Below are 25,909 nucleotides of genomic sequence, written 5' to 3'. Positions count from 1 at the left end.
TTAATGACTTGCAACACAAAGCCTCCTGGTGCAAAATACAGTGAAAAGTCAAAAAATCACGTCCTCCATTTGCAGATTGCACTTTCTCTCTGAACTTTGTCACAACGCCTGCTTTTTTCCCGATCATTGAGGGCGCACCATCTGTAGCCAGGCTGACAGCGCGGGACCAGTCCACTCCGACCTGTCCAGCGCGCCCGACGAGTGCGGTAAAAATATCAGCTGCTGTCGTTGTATCTGTCATCAGCACCAACTCCACGAACTCCTCGGTGACGGTCAATGTGTCATCAACTCCGCGGATGAAAAAATGGCCAGTTGTGCAACATCTGTAATGTCCGTGCTTTCATCAATTGCAACCGAAAACGCAATAAATGACTTTACTTTTTGCTTCAACTGGCTGTCCAAATACACTGAAAGATCGGAAATCCTGTCTGCAACTGTGTTTCTTGTCAGGCTGATATTTGCAAAAGCCTGCCGCTTTTCAGGGCACACAATCTCCGCTGCCTTCATCATGCATGTTTTTACAAATTCACCCTCACTAAATGGTTTTGAAGCCACTGCGATTTCATTAGCAATGAGGTAGCTAGCTTTCACTGCAGCGTCACTGATGTCTCGGCTGTGAGTAAACACAGACTGCTGTTTCTTCAGACCCGCCAACAGTTCATTCACCTTCTCTCATCTCCGCTGTCCTTGAAAGTTGTCATATTTGTCGGCATGTAGACTCACATAGTGGCGACGAAGGTTATATTCTTTCAGCACTGCAACATGCTCTGAACACACCAAACATACATCTTTCCCATTCAATTCCGTGATTAAATAGGATGACCATTTTTCTTGGAACACTCTGCACTCTGCGTCCACTTTTCTCTTTTTTGACAGAGACATATTGGGGCAATGAGGGTGCCAAAGCACATAATGTTAAAAGTAGAAGCCGTAATAAATATCGCGGGCAAAACAAAGTAGCTCATTGGCAGCACGTGCTTGACCTACTTGCTCTGCCCCGGTATAAACAGTTAGCTTGCTTAACACAATTGCTATTGCGCCATCCAGTGGACGCAATTGGAACAGCAGTTTATTTTATAGAAAAATTGCAGCGCATTTTTATACTTCGAAATTTATTAATTTTTTTCGAAATCATCTCGCGGGCCGGATTAAACCCGTTTGCGGGCCTGATCCGGCCCGCGGGCCGTACGTTTGACACCCCTGGTTTAAATGATCAAATGTATGAAAAAACTGTTGGTCGCTAAATCCGGTGAAAACTAGGACCATGAAAAAACGGCCAGCTGGATCTCGTCTGAGCGGTCGACTGAACGTTCTCACCCGCTATTACACTTAAACTGATTCACTAAGATCTGCCCACTATAGTGCTGGTCAGAACATGATGTTGAGGCCCATAAAGTTATTTATGTTTTTGTGTGTGGTTCTAAAAGGAGAAACGATACAATCATTAGTATCATTAGGATATACTAAGATACATTTACATATGCAGTATAACAATAAGCAGATGAGCAAACTGTGGCATAAAATAAACATAAGAAACAATTCAATAGTATACCATCTAGACATCATTAAATAATATATATGGTCAGAGAGATAGAAATAGAAGGCCTGAGGCCATGGAGCTTTTTGGCTGGCCTGGCTGAGATCTTAATTTATAATAACGATACTACACTTATTGCAATGGACGCACACAACACTTAGTTAGGTAACAGCAAGTGAACAGTCGCTCAGCACTTTCTTATTCTTGCAACAGCATGTGAACACTCGCTAACTTGAGGTGTCGAGGGCAGAGCCCTGCAGTGCGTCCATGCATCCTTATTGGTTGGAAAAGACGAATGACTGACATGCCTGAAAGCCAATCTGATTGCGAGAGCAATACTTTTTTATAATGTAAATTGTCTATTTACACTGAACAAAAATATAAACGCAACATGCAACAATTTCAAATATTTTACTGAGTTACAGTTCATATAAGGAAATCAGTCTATTGAAATAAATAAATTAGGCCCTAATCTATGGATTTCACATGACGGAGAATACAGATATGCATCTGTTGGTCACAGGGACGTGGATCAGAAAACCAGTCAGTATCTGGTGTGACCACCATTTATTTGCCTCATGCAGCGCGACATCTCCTTCGCATAGAGTTGATCAGGCTGTTGATTATGGCCTGTGGAATGTTATCCCACTCCTCTTCAATGGCTGTGCGAAGTTGCTGGATATTGGCGGGAACTGGAACATGCTTTCATACACGTCAATCCAGAGCATTCCAAACATGCTCAATGGGTGACATGTCTGGTGAGTATGCAGGCCTTTTTCAGCTTCCAGGAATTGTGTACAGATCCTTGCGACATGGGGCCGTGCATTATCATGCTGAAACATGAGGTGATGGCGGCGGATGAATGCAGAGCTCGACATTAAGGCTTGTCCTCTTGTCCGGGGCAAGTAAAATAAATAGTCGGACAACCAGAATGTAGATATCAGTTGTCCGAATGGACAAGTTTTAAAAAAATCACAAAATCAAACAATTACTTCGATCAGAATTGGATCAGGCGGCGGCACTGCCGCAGCGCACAGCAGAGCAGTGCATGGTTGACATTCTGAGTAAATAGCCTATATTCCTATTTGCTATAACCCATTTCAATTAATATGTTATATTTACACAAAGCAAGAGAACAATGTAACCAGAGCTACGAGTCTCACCAAAGCATCGCAAAATATCCGGTCAGATGTTTGTTTTTTCTCGCTCTTGAATGTTGGATGATCTGGGCCAATAGCTTAAGTCTATTTTTATAGCGGACACTCCAGTGTCTTATTGTTGTAGAAGCCCAAATGTTCAATTTCCTCTCCATTTGATATGAACATGACTTGGCCTACTAAGTCACTCTTTCAGTTTAATGCATGCTAGATTTCATGATCAAACAATGAAAGCCTAGCACTCAATCAATCTCAAAGTTGTAAGTTGTTTTTGTACAACCCAAATACATGGGAGGCCTAAGCTAATAATGAGAGAGAGGGAAGAAACAATGGCAAGATATAAAAATCTATTGAGAAATGTAAACAAACCTTACAGTTGATGCATGCATGCGAGGCCAAGAAAAAAAATCCTTCCTTGCCATTGCGAACCAAACGACCAAAAGCCTAATCCTACTAACTGAAATATCATAAAAGCATTAAGACAAATGACCGTTATGAAGAGTCTTTTCTAAACTATTCTAATAAAGCGTTTAATGTCCTAAAGTTTGCAGCTTTTAAATGGGAATAATTGTGAAAGTCGGAGTCTATGTTATTCTGAATTACAAATATTTTAGGCCACAAGAAGTGAAATTGAGCAAACAATACCAAAATGGAGAAATCAAATTAGGATAGAAAACTTAGGCTACAGCTGAGGGATGCTTATGAAAGAAATGCGTAGTTGGCCGAGGCCTATTTCCATATTATTCTAGCAATGTCCCAACCTACTACAACACATATAGTAGCCTAGGCCTAATAAGAGAGGAAGATGAGGAAAAAATTGGAATCAGTTTATAATTATCCAGTTCTGAGGACAGCAGAGTTGCTCTGCAGCCCACAATGATATGCAACCCATCAAAAGACCGCACAGCCAGCGAGGCTCTTTGACTGTGTCACTTGCTCCATCTGCGAGCTTCGGCACACACAGATAGCCAGATAGGCCTAGGCTACTAAACATCTCTTTCGTACCACAGCTCCACCCAGAGTGGAATAGGCTATTCGAAAATACTTGATTCCACTAAATATATTTGATAAATGTAATGATTCCTCTCGTCCCTCCCGAGCATGCCAGCCAAATGCGTAGTGACTTCTGCGTTCAGACAAGTAAAAAATATGTCCTACTTGTCCAAAGGTCAAGTGACCAAAGAAAGTGAATGTCAAGCCCTGGAATGGCATGACAATGGGCATCAGGATCTCGTCACGGTATCTCTGCATTCAAATTGCCATCGATAAAATGCAATTGTGTTCGTTGTCCGTAGCTTATGCCTGCCCATACCATAACCCCACCGCCACCATGGGGCACTCTGTTCAAAATGTTGACATCAGCAAACCGCTCGCCCACACGACACCATACCGGGGTTCATCCAAGAAGAGCACACTTCTCCAGCAAGCCAATGGCCATCGAAGGTGAGCATTTGCCCACTGAAGTTGGTAACAACACAGAACTGCAGTCAGGTCTAGACTTTGAAGACGACGAGCACGCAGATGAGCTTCCCTGAGATGGTTTCCAAAAGTTTGTGCAGAAATTATTCGGTTGTGCAAGCCCATAGTTTCATCAGCTGTCCGGGTGGCTCGTCTCAGACCATCCCGCAGGTGAAGAAGCCGGATGTGGAGGTCTTGGGCTGGCGTGGTTACACGTAGTCTGCGGTTGTGAGGCCGGTTGGATGTACTGCCAAATTCTCTAAAATGGCGTTGGAGGCGGCTTATGGTAGAGAAATTAACATTAAATTATCTGGCAATAGCTTTGGTGGACATCCCAAATTAATGCACAACATTTGAGAGAAATAAGCTTTTTGTGTGTTTGGAAAATTTCGGGGGATCTTTTATTTCACCTCATGTAACATGGTACGAACACTTTACATGTTGTGTTTATTTTTGTTCATGTATATAATAAGTCGTTCTGTGTTTGTGTGTGTCGTCAGGGTGCTGATGCTGAGCGGGGAGGAGGTGGAGGAGACTGAGCTGCCTGGCTTTGTGGACAACCTGCAGACCTTCTACTGTGGCAACGTGGCCCACCAGCAGCTCATCCAGGTATATGCAAACGCAAACACACACACACACACTAGTGATGAGGGAAAAAGTCGATAGTTACGTATTGGGATATTATTTTTGATGATATATGGTATCGTTTTCACTATCGCAATATTATTTTTGCACTAATTGGCTGTACTTGCACCAAAACTGTTTGATTTCCACGACTGATCAAAGCTTTTTCATGGCTCTCTTATCCCTCAGCGGCAGACATATGGTGAGCAATATGTTTGAAATATCGAATCGCAATAAAATCGCAGTATTGAATCGCAATACATATACAGTGCCTTCAGAAAATATTTATACCCCTTGACTTATTCCACATTTTGTTGTGTTACAGCCTGAATTCAAAATGGATTACATTGATTGTTTTTCTCCCCCAGCTACATACAATACCCCATAATGACAAAGTGAAAACATGTTTTAAATTTGTTTGGCTAATTTATTAAAAATGAAATACAGAAATCTAATTTGCGTAAGTATTCATACTCCTGAGTCAATATTTCAGTTGAATGCATTCGGTTGTACAACTGACTAGGTATCCCTGGTCGGGAAAATCCCTCCATGCTAGGTTTAAAACCAAATGGCCAATAACCTATCCTCCTACTAGGCGAATCGTAAAAGCATTAAGATATGTTCAAGTTATGAACATGAGCTTATTTCCCAAATATTCTAGCCTACGAAGGTGTTGTTCTAAAGTTGTCGTGCCTTTCAAAAATAACAAGAGTAGCCTATGAATAGGCTATTCTCAATCACAGCTTTGAGAGATAGAACAAACAATATTATTTCTTCTATTATTTTGAGGCAAATAAAGCAATTGTTATCCAGTTCTGAAGACTGTAGACTGCTTCTATCCAGCCCATGATGTAGGCCTATAACCTAGCTCACTACGGTAAGACAGCCCGTTCCTCATCAGAAAGTCACTGCTCCATTATGTGCGTCTGCCATACAGACACACACACACACACACAAGTGCAAAGGTGCCAAATATATTGGCACCCTTGCACTTTTTCAATGGAGCAGAATATTCTGTTTTCTCTGCAAAACTGAATGGCTATTTTTACCCTGTAGGCACCTGAAACTTACCACAGGTGAGATAAATTACACATAAACAAGAGTCACTTGCCTCCAACCAAATTAATTTTGAATTTTGAATAATTTATTCCAGACCACTTTTTACATTGAAAAATCTAAATCTCAAAGATATATATTTTTTAATGTGCAGTTGTAAATCAAACAAATACACATGTGAAGACCAAAAGTTTTCAAATAGTGAATCTTGCAAAGGTGACAATATATTTGTATGCATGTGTACTGTGTGTGTGTGTGATTCAGATCACATCGGGCGGAGTGCGTCTGGTGATGCAGGACAGCAAGGCCCTGGTGTCTGAATGGAAGGAGCCACAGGGCCGGAACATCAGCGTGGCCGCATGTAACTCCTCCCAGGTGGTGCTGGCCGTGGGCCGCGCCCTCTACTATCTCCAGATCCTCTCTGGGGAACTCAAACAGATCAGGTAGACACAACTTAAATACATCAGGTACACACATCTCAAATCCAATTCAACTTTATTTATAGTGTTAAACAGCACGTGAGACTTGGTGAGCCCCAGGCCAACTGAATTGTAGCTTTAAGCGTGAATTAAAGTTGAATCAACAGAAGAGATGACTAACACAGTGACTTCAGAAAGTATTCATACCCCTTGACTTATTCCACATTTTGTTGGTACAGCCTGAATTCAAAATTGATTAAATTGATGGGTATTGTGTGTAAATTGATCTACACAGAATACCCCATAATGACAGTGAAAACATTTTTGTATATATTTTTTTGCAAATGTATTGAAATGAGATATAAGTAAGTACAAGTAATTCACACCCCTGAGTCAATAGTTGGTAGAATCACCTTTGGCAGCGATTACAGCTATTATTATTAATGTATAAAATAAACTGAAATAGGACATTTACATAAGTATTCAGACCCTTTACTCAGCATTTTGTTGAAGCAGCGATTACAGCCTTAAGTCTTCTTGGGTATGACGCTTCAATCTTTGCTCACGTCTATTTGGGGAGTTTCTCCCATTCTTCTCTGCAGATCCTCTCAAGCTCTGTCAGGTTGGATGGGGAGTGTGGCTGCACAGCTATTTTCAGGTCTTTCCAGAGATGTTCCATCGGGTTAAATTCCGGGCTCTGGCTGGGCCACTCAAGGACATTCAGAGACTTGTCCCGAAGCTACTCCTGCGTTGTCTTGGCTGTGTGCTTAGGGTCACTGTCCTGTTGGAAGGTGAACCTTCGCCCCAGTCCTGAGCGCTGTGGAGCAGGTTTTCATCAAGCGTGTCTCTGTACTTTGCTCCGTTCATCTCTCCCTCGATGGTGACTAGTCTCCCAGTCCCTGCCGCTGAAAAACATCCCCACAGCATGATGCTGCCACCATGCTTCACCGTAGGGATGGTGCCCGGTTTCCTCCAGACGTGACGCTTGGCATTCAGGCCAAATAGTTCAATCTTGGTTTCATCAGACCAGAGAATCTTGTTTCTCATGGTCTGAGAGTCCTTTCGGTGCATTTTGGCAAACTCCAAGCAGGCTGTCGTGCCTTTTACTGAGGAGTCGATTCCGTCTAGCCACTCTACCATAACTGCCTGATTGGTGGAGTGCTACAAAATTGTTTGTCCTTCTGGAAGGTTATCCCATCTCCACAGAGGAATTCTGGAGCTCTGTCAGAGTGACCGTCGGGTTCTTGGTCACCTCTCTGACCAAGGCCCTTTTCCCCCGATTGTTCAGTTTGGCCGGGCGGCCAGCTCTAGGAAGAGTCTTGGTGGTTCCAAACCTTTTCCATTTAAGAATAATGGAGGCCACTGTGTTCTTTGGGACTTTCAATGCTGCAGACATTTTTTGGTACCCTTCCCCAGATCTGTGCCTTGACACAATCCTGTCTCAGCTCTACAGACAATTCCTTCCACTTGGTTTTTGCGCTGACATGCACTGTCAACTGTGGGATCTTATATAGACAGGTGTGTGTGCCTTTCCAAATCATGTCCAATCAATTGAATTTACCACAGGTGGACTCCAATCAAGTTGTAGAAACATCTCAAGGATGATCAATGGAAACAGCATGCACCTGAGCTCAATTTCGAGTCTCATAGCAAAGGGTCTGAATACTTATGTAAATAAGGTGTTTCTGTTTTTGCTTTCTCATTATGGGGTATTGTGTGTAGATTGATGAGGGGAAAAAAAGTAATTTAATCCATTTTAGAATAAGGCTGCAACGTAAGAAAATGTGGAAGAAAGGAAGGGGTCTGAATAATTTCAGAATGCACTGTTAGACACACACTCAGCTCTATAGGCCATCACCATGCCTGAGCTGGTCTTACACTGCTGGCCAGGGAAGGCTCTACCAATGTGGTCTGGTCCAGCAGACACTGTTTTAGTGGCTGTTGATGCTGAGCTGTAGCAAAAGCTGTGCCTTTTTGAGAGTGGGCTGTTACCCACACACAATGGGGCAAAACAAATATCCAATTAAGTAAATCTGGGCTACACAATGTAAATCCAATCCCATATGGGGGTGTAGTGAAATACACAATGGGTTGGACGATTCTCTTCATCACTCATCTTGAAAAAACGTATACTAAGAACGTGGAAATCAATCAATCCACCATCATTAACACAATGGAAAAATTGAATTATTTATTATTGAAATACCATGGGTGACAGAGAAAAACAAATTGTTACAATTGAAGGCGAACAATAATGCAGACAATAGGGATGGGGGTGTGAGCATGCGGGGCAGGTGAGATGTAGTCGTTGTTTGTATAAGTTTGTATTTGGAGTAAAAATACATATTAGGTATAAAATAAAGTTAAAAATGAAAGACAGAAAAAAAATCAATCCCATGCCCTTCTGTCTGTCCCCCTTCAGCACGGTGGAGATGGAGCACGAGGTGGCCTGCCTAGACATCACGCCCCTGGGGGAGGGCGGAGAGTCGCCCCTCTGCGCCGTGGGCCTGTGGACGGACATCTCGGCACGGGTCCTCAAGCTGCCCTGCTTCACCGCCCTGCACAAGGAGATGCTCGGAGGAGGTGAGAGGGGGGTTGGAGCTTCAACAGAGGTGTACTAAAGGGTAGTGAGGGATGGATGGATAGATGGAGCAACTGATTTTAACCTTTGTGTAGCCAGGTAAGTCTGTGTAACTTCGAGAAAAAGCTAATGTCCACTGTACTCGAATACTCGGTTCAAGGTTTTGTATTCGGTGACTATTAATCGAATACAAGTTCAATATTTTTAGAAATGCAACTATTTAGCAGGCTAAATTTATAAGCGCTGACAACATTTCTAACGCTAAGATATGTTTATTGTTTGGAGTCTGTCAGTGAAAATATTAGTTTAGTTTTCAGTTGTGTATCAGAACAACCAGTAATTGGAGCAACTGTTATCGCAGCCCCATTTTACGCTAACATGCTAGTACTCGAGTACGCTAAATTATTTTTGAGAGTACTCGAACACAGAAATTTTTTCAAATGCCCATCCCTAATGTCCGCCCACTGTTTTGTTGCTCCGAAACGTGATCTATTAATAAAGCTTCTGTAATATCAACATTTTATTAAAATATCATGATTGGGAGCAGCACAACAGTGGGCACACATTCCCTTTTTTCTCTTTATTGGACATTCTCTTTTTCCTGCTCCTGTTAATCTTTTTGGATGTGTTTATAAACCCATCTATTCAAAGCCTGTGTGACTTGTCCATGAAAGGGGAGGGAATCCTAAGGGACAGAAGCACTCTATTGGTTCCACACGTCCTAGATCCATTTGCAATGTTGCACAACCATGTGGAGGATGTTATGTTTGACCTAGCTGTTAATGCCTTCATATTTGCCCCTCGGGGATGAATAATAGAGTTGTTTTGAATTGACAGTGGAATTCTGCTGCTATTCCAAAGCTTTTCACACATTTGACACGTTTGTGTATATCTGTGTGTTTCTGTGTGTGTTTGTGTGCGTACAGAAATTATCCCTCGCTCCATCCTGATGACGACATTCGAGGGCAGCTTCTACCTGCTGTGTGCCCTGGGAGACGGAGCACTTTTCTACTTCGGCCTGGACCTGACGACAGGTCAGGCTGCTGGAGCAATACATTGTGTTGTTGCCTTTTGATTGAGTCACATTTGAATAAACATTCCAGACAGTTAACTGCACCATCATGTAATTCATTGATAGAACAAATTAGGTTAAGAAATGTCAAATAGGAAGCTGTTAATAGGCCTGTTCATTGTTTCTTAAAAGCTGCAGTTCGATTCTGTTTCAGAATTCTGAAAATGTATTGGAAAATGTAAAGAAAATTTCAAACTCTTCATTGGAAATTCAGAGTGTACAAAACATTAGGAACACCTTCCTAATATTGAGTTGCACCCCCTTTTGCCCTCAAAACAGCCTCAATTTGTCAGGGCATGGACTCTACAAGGTGTCAAGCGTTCCACAGGGATGCTGGCCCATGTTGACGCCAATGCTTTCCACAGTTGTGTTAAGTTGGCTGGATGTCCTTTGGGTGGTGGACCATTCTTGATACACACGGGAAACTGTTGAGAGTGAAAAACCCAGCAGTGTTGCAGTTCTTCACACACTCAAACCGGTGCGCCTGGCACCTACTACCATACCCTGTTCAAAGGCACTTCAATATTTTCTCTCCCATTCACCCTCTGAAAGGCACACATACACAATCCATGTCTCAAGACTTAAACATCCTTCTTTAACCTATTTCCTCCCCTTAATCTACACTGATTGAAGTGGATTTAATAGGTGACATCAATAAGGGATCATAGCTTTCACCTGTATTCAACTGGTCAGTGTATGTCATGGGAAGAGCATGTGTTCCTAAGGTTATTGACACTCAGTGTATATTGAAAATGGAGATGGTTTGGAATTGGAATTGCAACTTATCTCCTGAATAGACTGAATTGAAAGTGCACTTAACCCTGGCAGGTTGGCAAACGTATTGTTAAATCGTTGACATTGACCCTGTTGTGTTGCCACCAGGCGTGCTGAGCGAGCGTAAGAAGGTGACCCTGGGCACCCAGCCCACAGTGCTGAGGACCTTCCGCTCCCTGTCCACCTCCAACGTGTTTGCCTGCTCCGACCGGCCCACCGTCATCTACTCCTCCAACCACAAGCTGGTCTTCTCCAATGTCAACCTCAAGGAGGTCAACTACATGTGCCCGCTCAACTCCGAGGGCTACCCCGACAGGTTAGTCAGCCACGCGTAGGGCTGTTACGGTGACCGTATTACCGCCACACCGGCGGTCACGAGTCATGATGGCAGTCAAATTCTACATGACCGTTTAGTCACGGTAATTAGGCTTCTCCAAGCTCTGATGCTGTTGATGGTCATTAGTAGCCTACCAAACTTGCTAACTGCCTGGTACTCAGCACTCTATTGTCCCTCTAATCACTCTGACATCAATGGAAATGTAATCGAAAATCTAATCAAACACTTTATGAGAGCCCATGAGCTCATGTTGCGCAACATTTCTATAGGCTATGCAATTGCGTGAGAAAACAGAGTGATGGCCTCTATTAAAAAGAGGAGGATCCCATCAGCTTTCTATAGGCTCGGCCTACTATATTTATTTCTCAACTTTCCTAATATTAAGCATATTGCTTCTCTTTACACGAGGCTACACACCTCATGTAGCCTAGCGCATAGGCCTATATGTTTTGAGAAGGTTTGTATCACAACTAAAGTGGCCAAATAACACCTTAAAATGAAGCACATTAAACCACTTTACAGCGGGTGTAGAGCCAAACTGGCATACATACGCAGCGCGTGAGTTTCAAGTTTGGGGAAGATAATTTTCACCATATAAATGAATCTTTATAATAAAAGCATAACATGCATAATCGCATGTGCGGTCACTTTTGAGAATGGTGTTGTCCTGCCAATGGAACATTCGCGCTTCTAGCCTACTTCCGGGTGCGCATTGCTGTGCTTATATTGTGAAGAAATAGCCTAATAGTTTATCAACATTTAAGCTAAATGTTCTGATCTGTTGCATCAGGCTCATTGCTTAAAACTGTTTTTTTGATGCTAGTGGTTGTATTAATGTGGGATCTATCGCATCCCACAACTGTCCCAGACTGTTTGGAATATTAATTTCTCGCTCTAGGGCTGACACCAATTAGTCGACTGGTCGATTGGTTGGTCGTTAGGCTGTTGGTTGACCGAGATTGTTTTAGTTGAGCAGTAACCAATATATATATATATATATATATATATATATATATATATATATATATATATATATATATATATATATATACATACACACACACTACCTGTCAAAAGTTTTAGAACACCTACTAATTCAAGGGTTTTTCTTAATTTTTTCTTATTTTCTACATTGTAGAATAATAGTGACGACAGCAAAACTATGAAATAGTACGATCTTTGTCCCCATGTGCAGTTGCAAAGTAATCTGGCTTTTTTATGGCGGTTTTGGAGCAGTGGCTTCTATCTTGCTGAGCGGCCTTTCAGGTTATGTCGATATAGGACTCGTTTTACTCTGGATATATATACTTTTGTACCCGTTTCCTCCAGCATTTTCACAAGGTCCTTTGCTGTTCTGGGATTGATTTGCACTTTTCGCACCAAAGTACGTTCATCTCTAGACAGAACGCGTCTCCTTCCTGAGCGGAATGTAGGCTGCGTGGTCCCATGGTGTTTATACTTGCGTACTATTGTTTGTACAGATGAACGTGGTACCTTCAGGCGTTTGGGAATTGCTCCTAAGGATGAACCAGACTTGTGGAGGTCTACCATTTTTTTTCTGAGGCCTTGGCTGATTTCTTTTGATTTTCACATGATGTCAAGCAAAGAGGCACTGAGTTTGAAGGTAGGCCTTAAAATACATCCACAGGTACACCTCCAATTGACTCAAATGATGTCAATTAGCCTATCAGAGGCTTCTAAAGCCATGACATCATTTTCTGGAATTTTCCAAGCTGCTTAAAGGCACAGTCAATTTAGTGTATGTAAATTTCTGACCCACTGGAATTGTGATACAGTGAATTATAAGTGAAATAATCTGTCTGTAAACAATTGTTGGAAAAATTACTTGTCATGCACAAAGTAGATGTCCTAACTGACTTGCCAAAACTATAGTTTGTTAACAAGAAATTTGTGGAGTGGTTGAAAAATGAGTTTTAATGACTCCAACCTAAATGTATGTAAACTTCCGACTTCAACTGTATATATAAATAAAATAAATAAATGTGCGCCCGTCTCAGTGAACTAAGACTAAAGGCCTAGACTAAAAGCCATTTTATGCTTGATCTGAAAATGTTGTCAGAGGCTCCATATGGAGGGTGTGACGCAAATGCAGTGCCTCCGGAGGCATGCAGTGGCCAAATCAAGCTCCGTACCACATCGCCCTGCGCTTCCCAAATTGTGTAACTATGCGGAGGGCTCTGTATAGCTCCGCATTGACATGATTGGTTGATGGTAGGTGGGGGCAGTACATCCTGTATAAACACAAACTCACTTCCTTGACAAAAGCTCTGCACTACTCTGTGAAGCATAAGAAGTATGAATGCCATGACTTCTGCTGAGGCCATATCACCGTAAATGCTGCATGGCCAATGCAGACGTGGGATTGACCATGGCCCAGATGCACAATGCCCTTCTCTCTCCAGAGTGCGCTCTTAACCGGCAATTTGTGCACATTCATTGTCTCATAACTTCATTGTGTGAATTGTTTGCTTTGATTGTTTTTTTTTAGGGGGTAGATCAGCTTTAATACTGCAGATAGATTGTAACTTACATCAATGTAATTGTCTGCATCACTTCCAATCCCCCATGTCTTTTTTTTTGCATATATATATATATATATATATATATATACATACAAACACATTGATTGTTAGTGTAGGTCAATTCCCCATTACATATACAGAGCATTCAGAAAGTATTTAGACCCCTTCCCTTTTTCCACATTTTGTTACGATACAGCCTTATTCTAAAATGGATTAAATATTTTTTTCCCTCAATCTACACACACTATCCCATAATAACAAAGCGAAAACAGGTTTTTAGAAATGTTTGCAAATGTATTCAATATAAAAAACAGATACCTTATTTACATAAGTATTCAGACCCTTTGCTATGAGACTCGAAATTGAGCTGAGGTGCATCCTGTTTCCATTGATCATCCTTGAAATGTTTCTACAACTTGATTGGGGTCCACTTGTGGTAAATTCAATTGATTGGACATGATTTGTAAAGGCACACACCTGTCTATATAAGGTCCCACAGTTGACCGTGCATGTCAGAGCAAAAACCAAGCCATGAGGTCGAAGGAATTGTCCGTAGAGCTCCGAGACAGGATTGTGTCGAGGCATAGATTTGGGGAAGGGTACCAAAAAATGTCTGCAGCATTGAAGGTCCCCAAGAACACAGTGGCCTCCATCATTCTGAAATGGAAGACGTTTGGAATCACCAAGACTCTTCCTAGAGCTGGCAGCCTGGCCAGACTGAGCAATGGGGAATAAGGGCCTTGGTCAGGGAGGTGACGAAGAACCCAATGGTAACTCTGACAGAGTTCCTCTGTGGAGATGGTTGTCCTTCTGGAAGGTTCTCCCATCTCTGCAGCACTCCACCAATCAGGCCTTTATGGTGGAGTGGCCAGACGGAAGCCACTCCTCAGTAAAAGGCACATGACAGCCCGCTTGGAGTTTGCCAAAAGCCACCTAAAGGACTCTGACCATGAGAAACAAGATTCTCTGGTCTGATGAAACCCAGATTCAACTATTTGGCCTGAATGCCAAGCGTCACGTCAGGAGGAAATCTGGCACCTTTCCTACGGTGAACCATAGTGGTGGCAGCATCATGCTGTGGGGATGTTTTTCAGCGGCAGGGACTGGGAGACTAGTCAGGATCGAGGGAAATATGAACAGCGCAAAGTACAGAGAGATCCTTGATGAAAACCCGCTCCAGAGCGCTCAGGACCTCAGACCCTAAGCACACAGCCAAGACAACGCAGGAATGACTTCGGGACAAGTCTTTGAATGTCCTTGAGTGGCCCAGCCAGAGCCCAGACTTGAACCCGATAGAACATCTCTGGAGAGACCTGAAAATAGCTGTGCAGAGCTTGAGAGGATCTGCTGAGAGGAATGGGAGAAGCTCCCCAAATACAGGTGTGCCAAACTTGTAGAGTCATACCCAAGAAGACTAGAGGCTGTAATCACTGCCAAAGGTGCTTCAACAAAGTACTGAGTAAAGGGTCTGAATACTTATGTATTGTGTGTCGATTGATGGGGGGGACTATTTAGTCCATTATAGAATAAGGCTGTAACGTAATAGAATGTGGAAAAAGTCAAGGGGTTTGAATATTTTCCGAATGCACTGTATCGCCAGTAGTAAATCAACCGTTAATTCCTATCATTTCAATTCTACAATGTTGTTACAGTAATTTATTTTAATGCATTAAGTGGCTTGTAGGCTATGCGTGGAAGCCAGGAGATGCTTAATGTGTTTGTTAATTTCATGACCGCCACAGCCCTAGGCACGTGCATCTCAATAGTCTAAAGTGGCTTCCTTAGCTTCTTCTCCATTTGGACTGATGTGGGAGACGAATTCAACAGGTTTAACAGACTGTTTTTCCCTGTGTTTTTAAAGCAGCGCAAATGGTGGCGAGGAGACTGAGACTTCCGTTGTGTTTATTTTTCTCATTCAAGGAATCTAAGAAAAGAATCGGAATGATTACAAAGCTAGAAGTAATATGTAACTTATCTGTTGTTGTTGGTGTGTGGTTGTAACCTGTGTGTGTCTTTGGCAGTCTGGCTCTGGCCAACAACAGCACTCTCACCATCGGCACCATCGACGAGATCCAAAAGCTCCACATTCGCACGGTTCCCCTCTACGAGTCTCCCAGGTAAGAGGGAGCAACACCAGTAGAAATAGTTACACAAAGTAGAAGTATATCTTTGCAATGGATTTAACATTTGTCTTTCTTTTGGGACACTTTTTCTCTCGATCTCGCTCCCTCTCTCACTTACTCGCTCCCCCTTTCTATCTCTCCACTTTATTCCCCCTGCTCTCTCCCTCCCTCTCTCAGGAGGATCTGTTACCAGGAGGTGTCTCAGTGTTTCGGGGTGCTGTCTAGCCGCGTGGAGATGCAAGATGCCAGCGGGACCACGGCAGCAGTGCGCCCCAGTGCTAGCACTCAGGTAGCTGCACACCATCTGGTGTTTCAATGTACCACTGCCAAGATCTCCTATTCTGGGCCCGTATTCATACATCTTCTCAGAGTAGGAGTGCTGATCAACGCCTTTCGAATATGGGCCCTGAGCCTTGTTTCCCACATTCAACGTTTTTCATGATGCATCGTGACTTAAGTGCAACTGCGTGTTTTGTAGAATAACAGTCTGGAAATATCTGTAAACTTCGCTCTATATGAACTAAAGCATCAGCATTCAGAGAGAGTTACTGCATTCTATTTAGCAGTGTTAGTGCAATGATGTGTTTTTGGGCAAAATGCCTTGAATGCTAGTGATGCACATCGCTTGGCTGACAAGCTGTCCAGATTACTTAGTTTAGATTTATTGCACATAATGATTAAAAATAAGTAAGGAGAAAAAAATATGATTTACAAGACTTGTAGGTGAGGAAGAGAACCTACTCCCTTTTTCCCTAGCCTTGTGGGTGTGCATAGTCTGGGGTTTTCATATTTTCCCACTTTCTCTGCCTTTCGTATCTCCTCTCTTTTTACCTCTCCCCAGGCTCTGTCTAGCAGTGTGAGCTCCAGTAAGCTGTTCCCCAGCAGCACCTCCCCACACGAGACCTCCTTCGGGGAGGAGGTGGAGGTGCACAGCCTCCTGGTGGTCGACCAACACACCTTCGAAGGTAAGTTAGTTCCCCCTAAAAACTGTCTTGATTAAAGACAACATTTGTAAATTTGAAGTGAATTAATTTGATCTGTTACTGGTGATTGGTGAGCTGGTGATTGTACGCTTGAGGAGTACACACAATTCTCACCTTTTTGTGGTGATTTGTCCTCAATAGTGGGATTTTTACACGTGTGTTCATCCTCCCAGTGCTCCACGCCCACCAGTTCCTCCAGAGTGAGTACGCCCTCAGCATGGTATCCTGCCGCCTGGGCAGGGACCCCTCAGTCTACTTTATCGTCGGCACAGCGATGGTCTACCCAGAGGAGGCGGAGCCCAAGCAAGGCCGCATCATCGTCTTCCACTACACTGACGGTTAGGATTAACTTTTTCTCTCTATCTTTCTTTCATTCTCATTGTTCTCACTCACTCTTTCCCATCTTTCTTCTCCTGTCGTTCTCTTTCACCCCCCCTCTTGCAATCCACCAATTTTTTTACTCACTCTCTTACACTTCCTTCTACAGTCTCTTCTTACATTTACATTTTACTCATTTAGCAGACGCTCTTATCCAGAGCGACTTACAGTTAGTGAGCGCATACATTTTTCATACTGGCCCCCCATGGGAATCGAACCCACAACCCTGGCGTTGCAAGCGCCATGCTCTACCAACTGAGCTACAGGAGCCCCTCGTCTTTTTCTCTCACTCATTCTCACTCACCTTTTCCTCACTCGTTCCATGCCTCTTCCTCCCTTGATAGTGCCTGATAGCACCTTCCTATCGATAATCATCTCAGTCATTAAGATAGATGACTCCGAGTGAACAAATGCTGTAAATACTGTATCAGAGAGCTATAACACTAGCCTGAAAACCAAACTGATATGCTGCATTTAACCATTTTGTTGTTTTTTTTATCCTGGAATCCAAACCATTATGCTCAGTTTCAACATTCTTTCACGGTGAAAGAAATGGTTAAACAAAACATAGCAGTTTGGATTTCAGGCTACTGTAACACCAACCCTGACCCAGACTGTGTTATTTCTCTTCATCTGTGTAGGTAAGCTGCAGACGGTGGCAGAGAAGGAGGTTAAGGGAGCCGTCTACTCCATAGTGGAGTTCAATGGCAAACTGCTGGCCAGCATCAACAGCACAGTGAGTATTTCACTTTTGATGGTTTGAAAGTAGAAGTTTTTAAAGCCAGCTCCTATTTTACAGGTTATAGTTGTAGATACTCACATGTAGGGACATTTTTCCATCCACTAAAATTAAAACTTTCACTTTGTCTCTCATTGCCATTAATGCATCACTAAGTGAATATTTGATTTATGTGAAAGTTAGGATTCGCCCCATGTTACTTGGCATAAAAAACAAAGAAGATTAAAGGAGACATTCCGCAGATGTTTTATTTCTCTCTTGGTGTTGCTGCCTTGTCAAATTCAGTGCTTCCTCAACAATGGACCGTACTAGCCATAATGGCTGCCACAGTGAAACTGTAGTTATGGGACCCACAACCATACGGAATGGGTGTTAGGGATAAACTTGAATTACAGAGAATTTAGTTAATTTAAGTCTATCCAGTAGTATTCTTTGGAATCTAAAGGAACATTGAAGGGGGTATTTCTTGTAATTGTATGATATACATGTCTCCTACAAAAACAACCTTGGTGCTTTCGAGTCCTTGTTACTCTGAAACTACACTGCAGCGTCTAGACTGCTCCTCGACAATTGTGTATGTCAATATCAACGCATCATCAATGTGCGCACGCCCCAGGTGCGTCTGTACGAGTGGACCGCTGAGAAGGAGCTGAGGACAGAGTGTAACCACTACAACAATATCATGGCACTCTACCTAAAGACCAAAGGAGATTTCATCCTGGTGGGAGACCTGATGAGGTCTGTGCTGCTGCTGGCCTATAAACCCATGGAGGGCAACTTTGAGGAGGTAAGGAATGATACTAAGAGAGGCCCTGCCAGTGTCCCAATTCTCCACCCTTTCCCCTAAGAGGATGGGGGATGTGCTCAATGCCACACTTCAAGGAGGAGGGTGTAGAATTGGAACACAGACTAGCTTTATAAGGTCTAAATGACGATTTATTTTGGTTTTGCTCATGTACAGATTTTTTCATCGTGGGCGGTTCCCCCTTGGAATACAGCATTCTCCAAAATATAGATTTGAATGCTTTTATTTTGTCGTACTCATTTCTCATGGGCTATATCGAGGAGGATTCAACACCAAACACTTGCAATGAATAAGAACTTGAGTTATGAGTTAGAACCATTGTTTGGTGGATGAATAAAGTTTATTGAATGGAATTGAATTGAGCCACTGGTGATACGACTGCTTTTCTACTGTCACTCTTCTCAGATCGCCCGTGACTTCAATCCCAACTGGATGAGTGCTGTGGAGATCTTGGACGATGACAACTTCCTGGGGGCGGAGAATGCCTTCAACCTCTTTGTGTGTCAAAAAGACAGGTGAGGTGGAATCCTCTCGCCTCAGAAGGAAGAGACCTCTAATACGGTTTAGGAGGCGAAGAAATAGTATGCGTAGAATCGCAGAAAGACTAATTGAGATGGAGGCCGACCTTGACATGTCCTCACACGCTCACCGCCGTCCTCCATAAGCCGTCGAGTTAATCATCCATGATCACTGAATTCCATTGAGCTTTATCTTTCTCTCACATGTTTGTGGATGCCACCGTTTCTCTCTGTCTTCTCTCCCTCGTCCTTCCTCCTGTGCTCTTTCGCTTTCAGTCATAAAATTTGTATTCTGTTTATCAATATACCTTTCTTATTTCTTACTCATTACCTCTCATCTACATCTATTGCTTTTCCCATATATATTTTTCTTCCTGCCTCTGTATCCTTCGCTTTATCTCTGACACTTTCACTCAATTAAATTCAGTTAAATGTAGCTTTTTTAGAATGAAATAAATGGGTACACATTGCCAAAGCATGAAATAATTAGGACCAAAATAGAAGTTGAGCTCTCTCCCCCTCTCTCTCCCTCGGCAGTGCGGCCACGACAGATGAGGAGCGACAACACCTGCAGGAGGTGGGCGTGTTCCACCTGGGGGAGTTTGTCAACGTCTTCTCCCATGGGTCACTGGTGCTGCAGAACCTGGGCGAGAGCTCCACCCCCACGCAGGGCTCCGTGCTCTTCGGCACCGTCAACGGCATGATCGGTAATGGCCCCCACTGCCACACGCCGGGGTGTATTCACTAGAAACCAAATGGAAGCAAACAGGGCGAAACAGGAAGGGCCTAACCTGAATTCGTCCAATAAGCAATGCTTGTTTTTTCGTTGCAAAACGTTTTGTTATGGTTTGTTAGTTTGCAGTAATGAATACACCCCAAGGTCGTCTTCATTCAGTGGAGCATGCAGTAGCACAACATTTTGTGACTGCAAGAGAGAGATCTGTGTTCTTATTGGACATGTTTCTGTAGCAGCACTTGGGTTTCAAAATGTTGTTTTTCTGGTGCCTACTGAAGCAGTACTGATGCCGGTTTCAAGGTCCCAAATGCCCTCATGTCTTTTTTTTGGCTATGTAATGTTAGTGAAGCGGTCCGCTCTACAGATTTTCCTCAACTTCATAAGCACCCATCTTAAGGATGAGAGGTGGGAAGCAGTGGAGAGGGGACAAAAGTAACTTCTAAGTGACATTACTTTCTCCATTTCTTTCATAGCTGTGGTAATAAAGAAAGGGGAATGAAGGCTTGGAGTGTTCACTGAAGTTCTGCAATGACTATTATTTCACTGAGGCACCTTCACAATTCTCCTGAAAGTTGTTTCACCTTCCCTCAGTCAGACAACCCACACTCAAATTCCCTCTCAGCTTCCATCTTTTCTCCTTCACTACTTATGAGTGGCGAGCACCAGCGAGCGTACGGATCTGCACACATCATCCATTTCGGTTCTCCTTTTTCTTTTCTCCAAAAAATGACAAGCCATCTGTCTTGTGTCTCTAGGTCTGGTGACCTCTCTGTCCGAGGGCTGGTACAGCCTGCTGCTGGACCTGCAGAACCGACTCAACAAGGTCATCAAGAGCGTGGGCAAGATCGAGCACAGCTTATATCCTTTCCTTCTGGTGTGTGTGTGTGTGTGTGTGTGTGTGTGTGTGTGTGTGTTCACGTACGCGCACGTGGACAAATACCTGCCCCTGTGTATCACATTGAAAGTGCCTTTTCAGAACCGGTGAGCGTCACTGTCACGGGTGGCAAAGCTTGGTACCACCTACCTTGACGTGCGCTGTCAGAATGGTAATGGTTGTCATAACATGCCTGTAAATAAATGAATGAATGAAAAGGTGCTGTGTTTTACCGTGTCATGTGTGAATGAAGCGACAGCCTGAAGTTGACATGTAGCCGTGTGTGTGACACGACTGCCTGTCATCCATATAAGATGGGACAGTGCTTGATTACAGGGAAGAATCAATAGGGTTGTGATGGTCATGGAATTTTGGATAGCGGTAATTGGCCAGCCAAATGACTGCGGTCACTGTAATAACCGTTCGATTAGCCGCTCCTCCGCTCCTGACTGCATGTGCTGCCATAAAAATAGAATGAATAGAACGGGCGTCCCAATTCAAGTCAATGATTCTACATTACCATGGAAATTATTGCATCACGATACCAGGCAGTCCTGAGTGAGTGGCGCAGCGGTCAAAAGCACTGCATCGCAGTGCTGAGGCGCCCAACATCCTGGGGTTTGATCCCAGGCTGTGTCACAGCCAGCCGTGACCGGGAGCCCCATAGGACGGTGCACAATTGGCTCAGAGCCGTCCGGGGTAAGGGGGGGATTGGCCCGGGGGCTTTCCTTGGCTCATCGTGCTCTAGTGACTCCTTGTGGCAGGGCCGGGCACATGCAAGCTGACCTCAGTCATCAGTCGAACAGTGTTTCCTCCGACACATTGGTACAGCTGACTTCCGGTTTAAGTGAGCAGTGTGATAAGTGGCGTGGCCAGGCAGGTCATGTTTTGGAGGACGCATGACTCAACATTTGCCTCTCCTGAGCCCAATGGGGAGTTGCAGCGATGAGCCAAAGATCGTAATTCTGAGAGAAAATTGGGTAAAGAAAATACGCTTTTGGCCATAACACCCTGAACACACCTGATCTTGGTAGCTAAGCGGGGTCGGGCCTGGTTAGTACTTGGATGGCAGACCGCCTGGGAATACCAGGTGCTGTAAGCTCAAAAATAAAATAAAACAATACCAGGCAGCCATTGCATGTGTACCCATCAGTTTACCAGTAAAATTGCAAGGGTTAGAGGTTCCAAGCCTGTTCTATTCACTTCTGTTCACTATTTATGTGCTGCTGCAGGGAGGGGGTGTTGCCTAGGCAACCGAAGACTTGTTCACTACAACACCTTGCTTGTTTCAGCAAGGAACAACAAAGTTTCATCAAGTTGTTAAGAGTCCATGTTAACACAGAAACGGACTCAACCGCACAAATTCCCGGCCGTCAGCTGTTCGAACCCCCCCAAAATGGTTATAACGGGTATTTTATTTTCAAGACGGTCTTCATCCATAACCGTCGGTTTCACGGTTATACAGTAATTGTGCCAGCCTTAAGAATCACATATTTGAGAAGCAGACTCTTATAGTGGTCTAAAATCACTTACGCTGTACTTTTGTTTTTAAGAATAACTTAGTTTGAAGCAGAGCTTGAATTAATATGAAAAATGTGCCAGTTCTCATTTTAGGGGCCGCTGCTCATTTAAATTATTCAGTACATGTACTCATATTTTAGAGTGAACATTCTATGAGTACTCAAACCAAAAAAAATGCAGGTTCCGGTACTCAAAAGGACAGAGTTCCCTGTAAGAAGAGTGGCTTTGCTGTAGGGGTATGTGTGTAGGTGTGTGTTTATTTGTCTTCCTTGACTCTGTGGCACCTGGAGGTCCTTCCATACGGAGCGTAAGACTGAGCAGGCCACGGGCTTCATCGACGGGGACCTCATCGAGAGCTTCCTGGACCTGGGCCGCGCCAAGATGCAGGAGGTGGTCAGCACACTACAGGTACGAACACACATACACGCTCTCTCAAAAACACTTCGACGTACACACACGTACACGCTCTCTCACACATATACATGCTCTCACACAGACACACACACTCATTCACTCGCTCTCTCACACACACTAGCTCGCTCACACTTTTTGGAATGCAGTGACACTTGATAATGGTACCACTCAGCTACATGTGTCCCATAGCTGTGCGGGTCAATCCAAACTGCTGGGACAGTGAGCTGACATAACACCCCCTTCTGCGTTTCAGATTGACGACGGCAGCGGCATGAAGCGCGAGGCCACCGTGGACGAGGTCATAAAGATTGTGGAGGAGCTGACAAGGATCCACTAGCCCCTCCCTCCCAGACCCCGGCCATTACGAGGTGGGGTGGAGGGAAGGAATCGGGGGGACGGGTGACTAGGTCTCTGTAAATACTTATAAATAAATAAAAAGGTGTTTGCATGACCGTCTTCCAGACTTCAAATGAATTGACACATTTTTTAAATCCGATCCCAGACGAGCCACATCAATAATTCACAGGTGCTTGGATAAACAAAATGGCCTATCGACCATAACGAAGATGACGAGCAAAGGGACTGGTCAGAAAGCCATAAGTTATGGAGGAGGAGGGGGGGCGGCTAGATCACTGCAGTGCGAGGACGACAAGAGATGACTTGTGGATTTGACGGGGATCCATTAAAGTAGGAATGATTTGAAGTCTGGACAGAAGATGAGTAAGAGGAGTAAGGAATGGGAACTATACATTCTTAGCTATTTTGTCTGCCGTTTCTCCATGTTTCTTTTAATAAAGGTTGCTTTAGTACTGTGTACCTCTGCGTTCAGGTCTTTTGTGTTTCATGAATGGTGCACAGAGGTCTCCGATCTTTCCTTCTGAGCATTAACTTCAGTCGGTTTCAAAGCATGTCCAAAGTCCTACACCACAGTATAATTTCAAAAGCAATTTATATAAGTGCACATGCCAACCAACAATGACATATTGTATTATTGAAAATGTATGCACTCACTACTGTAAGTCGCTCTGGATAAGAGCATCTGCTAAATGACAAATGTAAAAATGAATCACTTTGTGTGACTTAAACGATGTCACTGAGTGCAGTAATGGTCCTTTGTGCTAAATTACCACTACAGTGTACTATATGAACTTTTGCATTGTCTCCTATAGTTGAAGTCCTCTCTCAACTCAGTTTTGACTATGGGGACACGTTTGTCACAAGGCATAAGAAAGTGGTGAAAGATTTATTAGAAAAGTATTTGTAGTTAGTCAAGGTGCATATCGTGACGGTGTGCAGAGACCTCAGGGTTCCAAAGGAACCAGAATGAACTGTGCTCGGGCTATGAGATAAGTACTTCGCTATAATTATTACATGACAGTTATCTACAGACAGTAGAGTTCCTGGGCTACCAGGTGGGGGAACTGGTCAATCAATGATGAATTAACTGCCAGGAAGAAGGATGGAATTGAATAGCCCTGGGCCCATATTCATATTGCATCTAGGATCAGATCCCCCTGTCCATGTAGTCTTTTTTTATGTGGTCTAAGGAAAAACTGATCCTAAATCAGCAAGTTTACATACATTTAGGTTGGAGTCATTAAAACTCATTTTTGAACCATTCCACAAATTCCTTGTTAACAAATTTATAGTTTTTGGCAAGTCGGTTAGGACAGCAACTTTGTGCATGACACAAGTAATCTTTCCAACAATTGTTTACAGACAGATTATTTCACTTATAATTCACTGTATCACAATTCCAGTGGGTCAGAAGTTTACATACACTAAGTTGACTGTGCCTTTAAACAGCTTGGAAAATTCCAGAAAATGATGGAAACAGGTACAAAAGTATCTATATCCACAGTAAAATAAGTCCTATATCGACATAACCTGAAAGGCCGCTCAGCAAGGAAGAAGCCACTGCTCCAAAACCGCCATAAAAAAGCTAGACTACGGTTTGCAACTGCACATGGGTACAAAGATCATACTTTTTGGAGAAATGTCCTCTGGTCTGATGAAAAATATAACTGTTTGGCCATAATGACCATCGTTATGTTTGGGGGAAAAAGGGGGTGGCTTGCAAGCCGAAGAACACCATCCCAACCGTGAAGCACGGGGGTGGCAGCATCATGCTGTGGGGATGCTTTGCTGCAGGAGGGACTGGTGCACTTCACAAAATAGATGGCATCAGGAGGAAAGAAAATTATGTGTATATATTGAAGCAACATCTCAAGACATCATGTCAGGAAGTTAAAGCTTGGTCGCAAATGGGTCTTCCAAATGGACAATGACCCCAAGCATACTTCCAAAGTTGTGGCAAAATGGCTTAAGGACAACAAAGTCAAGGTATTGGAGTGGCCATCACAAAGCCCTGACCAGATTTGTGGGCAGAACTGAAAAAGCGTGTGCGAGCAAGGAGGCCTACAAACCTGACTCGGTTACACCAGCTCTGTCAGGAGGAATGGGCCGAAATTCACCCAACTTATTGTGGGAAGCTTGTGGAAGGCTACCCGAAACGTTTGACCCAAGTTAAACAATTTAAAGGCAATGCTACCAAATACTAATTTAGTGTATGTAAACTTCCGACCCACTGGGAATGTGATGAAAGAAATAAAAGCTGAAATAAATCATTCTCTCTACTATTATTCTGACATTTCACATTCTTAAAATAAAGTGGTGATCCTAACTGACCTAAGACATGGAATGTTTACTAGGATTAAATGTCAGGAATTGTGAAAAACTGAGTTTAAATGTATTTGGCTAAGGTGTATGTAAACTTCTGACTTCAACTGTAGTTACACAGTCTCTTAGGACACTCCAGAGAGGCATTATCTGCCGATGTCAGCTGTACACCAGAACGTCCATAACATCCTCCGCCAGGACCAGACCTCTTTGTTAAATCAAACAGCATACCTAATTTATTTTCTCCCTTGGCAGGTTCTCCCTTGTCTGGCAGTGCTTTGTTTTTGATGACGAACGTGAACATGGAGCCAACATGCTGCGTTACAGCAGCTGAGGGGGTGATCCTGGCCTTGTTGTGTCTATCATCCGATGAAAGCAATGGGAACTGATCCATTTTGATTGAGGTATTGCAGCACTTTGGATTTTAAATGATATATTGACAGGTTAAAGTGCAGACTGTCATCTTTAATTTGAGGTTATCTTCATCCATATCGGGTGGCAGGTAGCCTAGCGGTGAAGAGTGTTGGGCCAGTAACTGAAATGTTAGAATCCCCAAACCGACTAGGTGACATCTGCCGACG

At 43.4% G+C, this 25,909-nt stretch overlaps 1 protein-coding gene, 1 non-coding gene and 1 pseudogene across 2 annotated transcripts in view; all 3 read left to right on the top strand.

The window, feature by feature from the left end:
- The window catches only part of LOC121573290 (DNA damage-binding protein 1), a 31,986-nt gene extending 8,521 nt beyond the window's left edge, over window positions 1–23,465 (top strand). Inside the window, exons 11-26 of the mRNA XM_041885145.2 lie at window positions 4,653–4,761; window positions 6,097–6,275; window positions 8,674–8,834; window positions 9,759–9,866; window positions 10,787–10,994; window positions 15,580–15,675; window positions 15,859–15,970; window positions 16,523–16,646; window positions 16,838–17,002; window positions 17,684–17,778; window positions 18,398–18,568; window positions 18,992–19,101; window positions 19,642–19,811; window positions 20,596–20,698; window positions 22,520–22,643; window positions 22,903–23,465. Coding sequence (XP_041741079.1) covers window positions 4,653–4,761; window positions 6,097–6,275; window positions 8,674–8,834; window positions 9,759–9,866; window positions 10,787–10,994; window positions 15,580–15,675; window positions 15,859–15,970; window positions 16,523–16,646; window positions 16,838–17,002; window positions 17,684–17,778; window positions 18,398–18,568; window positions 18,992–19,101; window positions 19,642–19,811; window positions 20,596–20,698; window positions 22,520–22,643; window positions 22,903–22,986 — 2,119 coding nt within the window. The 3' untranslated portion in view covers window positions 22,987–23,465. The remainder of the gene's footprint in view (window positions 1–4,652; window positions 4,762–6,096; window positions 6,276–8,673; window positions 8,835–9,758; window positions 9,867–10,786; window positions 10,995–15,579; window positions 15,676–15,858; window positions 15,971–16,522; window positions 16,647–16,837; window positions 17,003–17,683; window positions 17,779–18,397; window positions 18,569–18,991; window positions 19,102–19,641; window positions 19,812–20,595; window positions 20,699–22,519; window positions 22,644–22,902) is intronic.
- LOC121574571 lies at window positions 18,047–18,182 on the top strand. Its single transcript, XR_006002237.1, has one exon. It is a non-coding gene; the product is annotated as a small nucleolar RNA SNORA5 (small nucleolar RNA).
- LOC121574553 lies at window positions 21,708–21,816 on the top strand (annotated as a pseudogene).
- Window positions 23,466–25,909: the final 2,444 nt, after the last annotated feature.

Source organism: Coregonus clupeaformis, chromosome 15, assembly GCF_020615455.1.
Source record: "Coregonus clupeaformis isolate EN_2021a chromosome 15, ASM2061545v1, whole genome shotgun sequence".
NCBI classification, from domain to species: Eukaryota; Metazoa; Chordata; class Actinopteri; order Salmoniformes; family Salmonidae; genus Coregonus; species Coregonus clupeaformis.
This window is presented reverse-complemented; position numbering and strand designations above follow the sequence as displayed.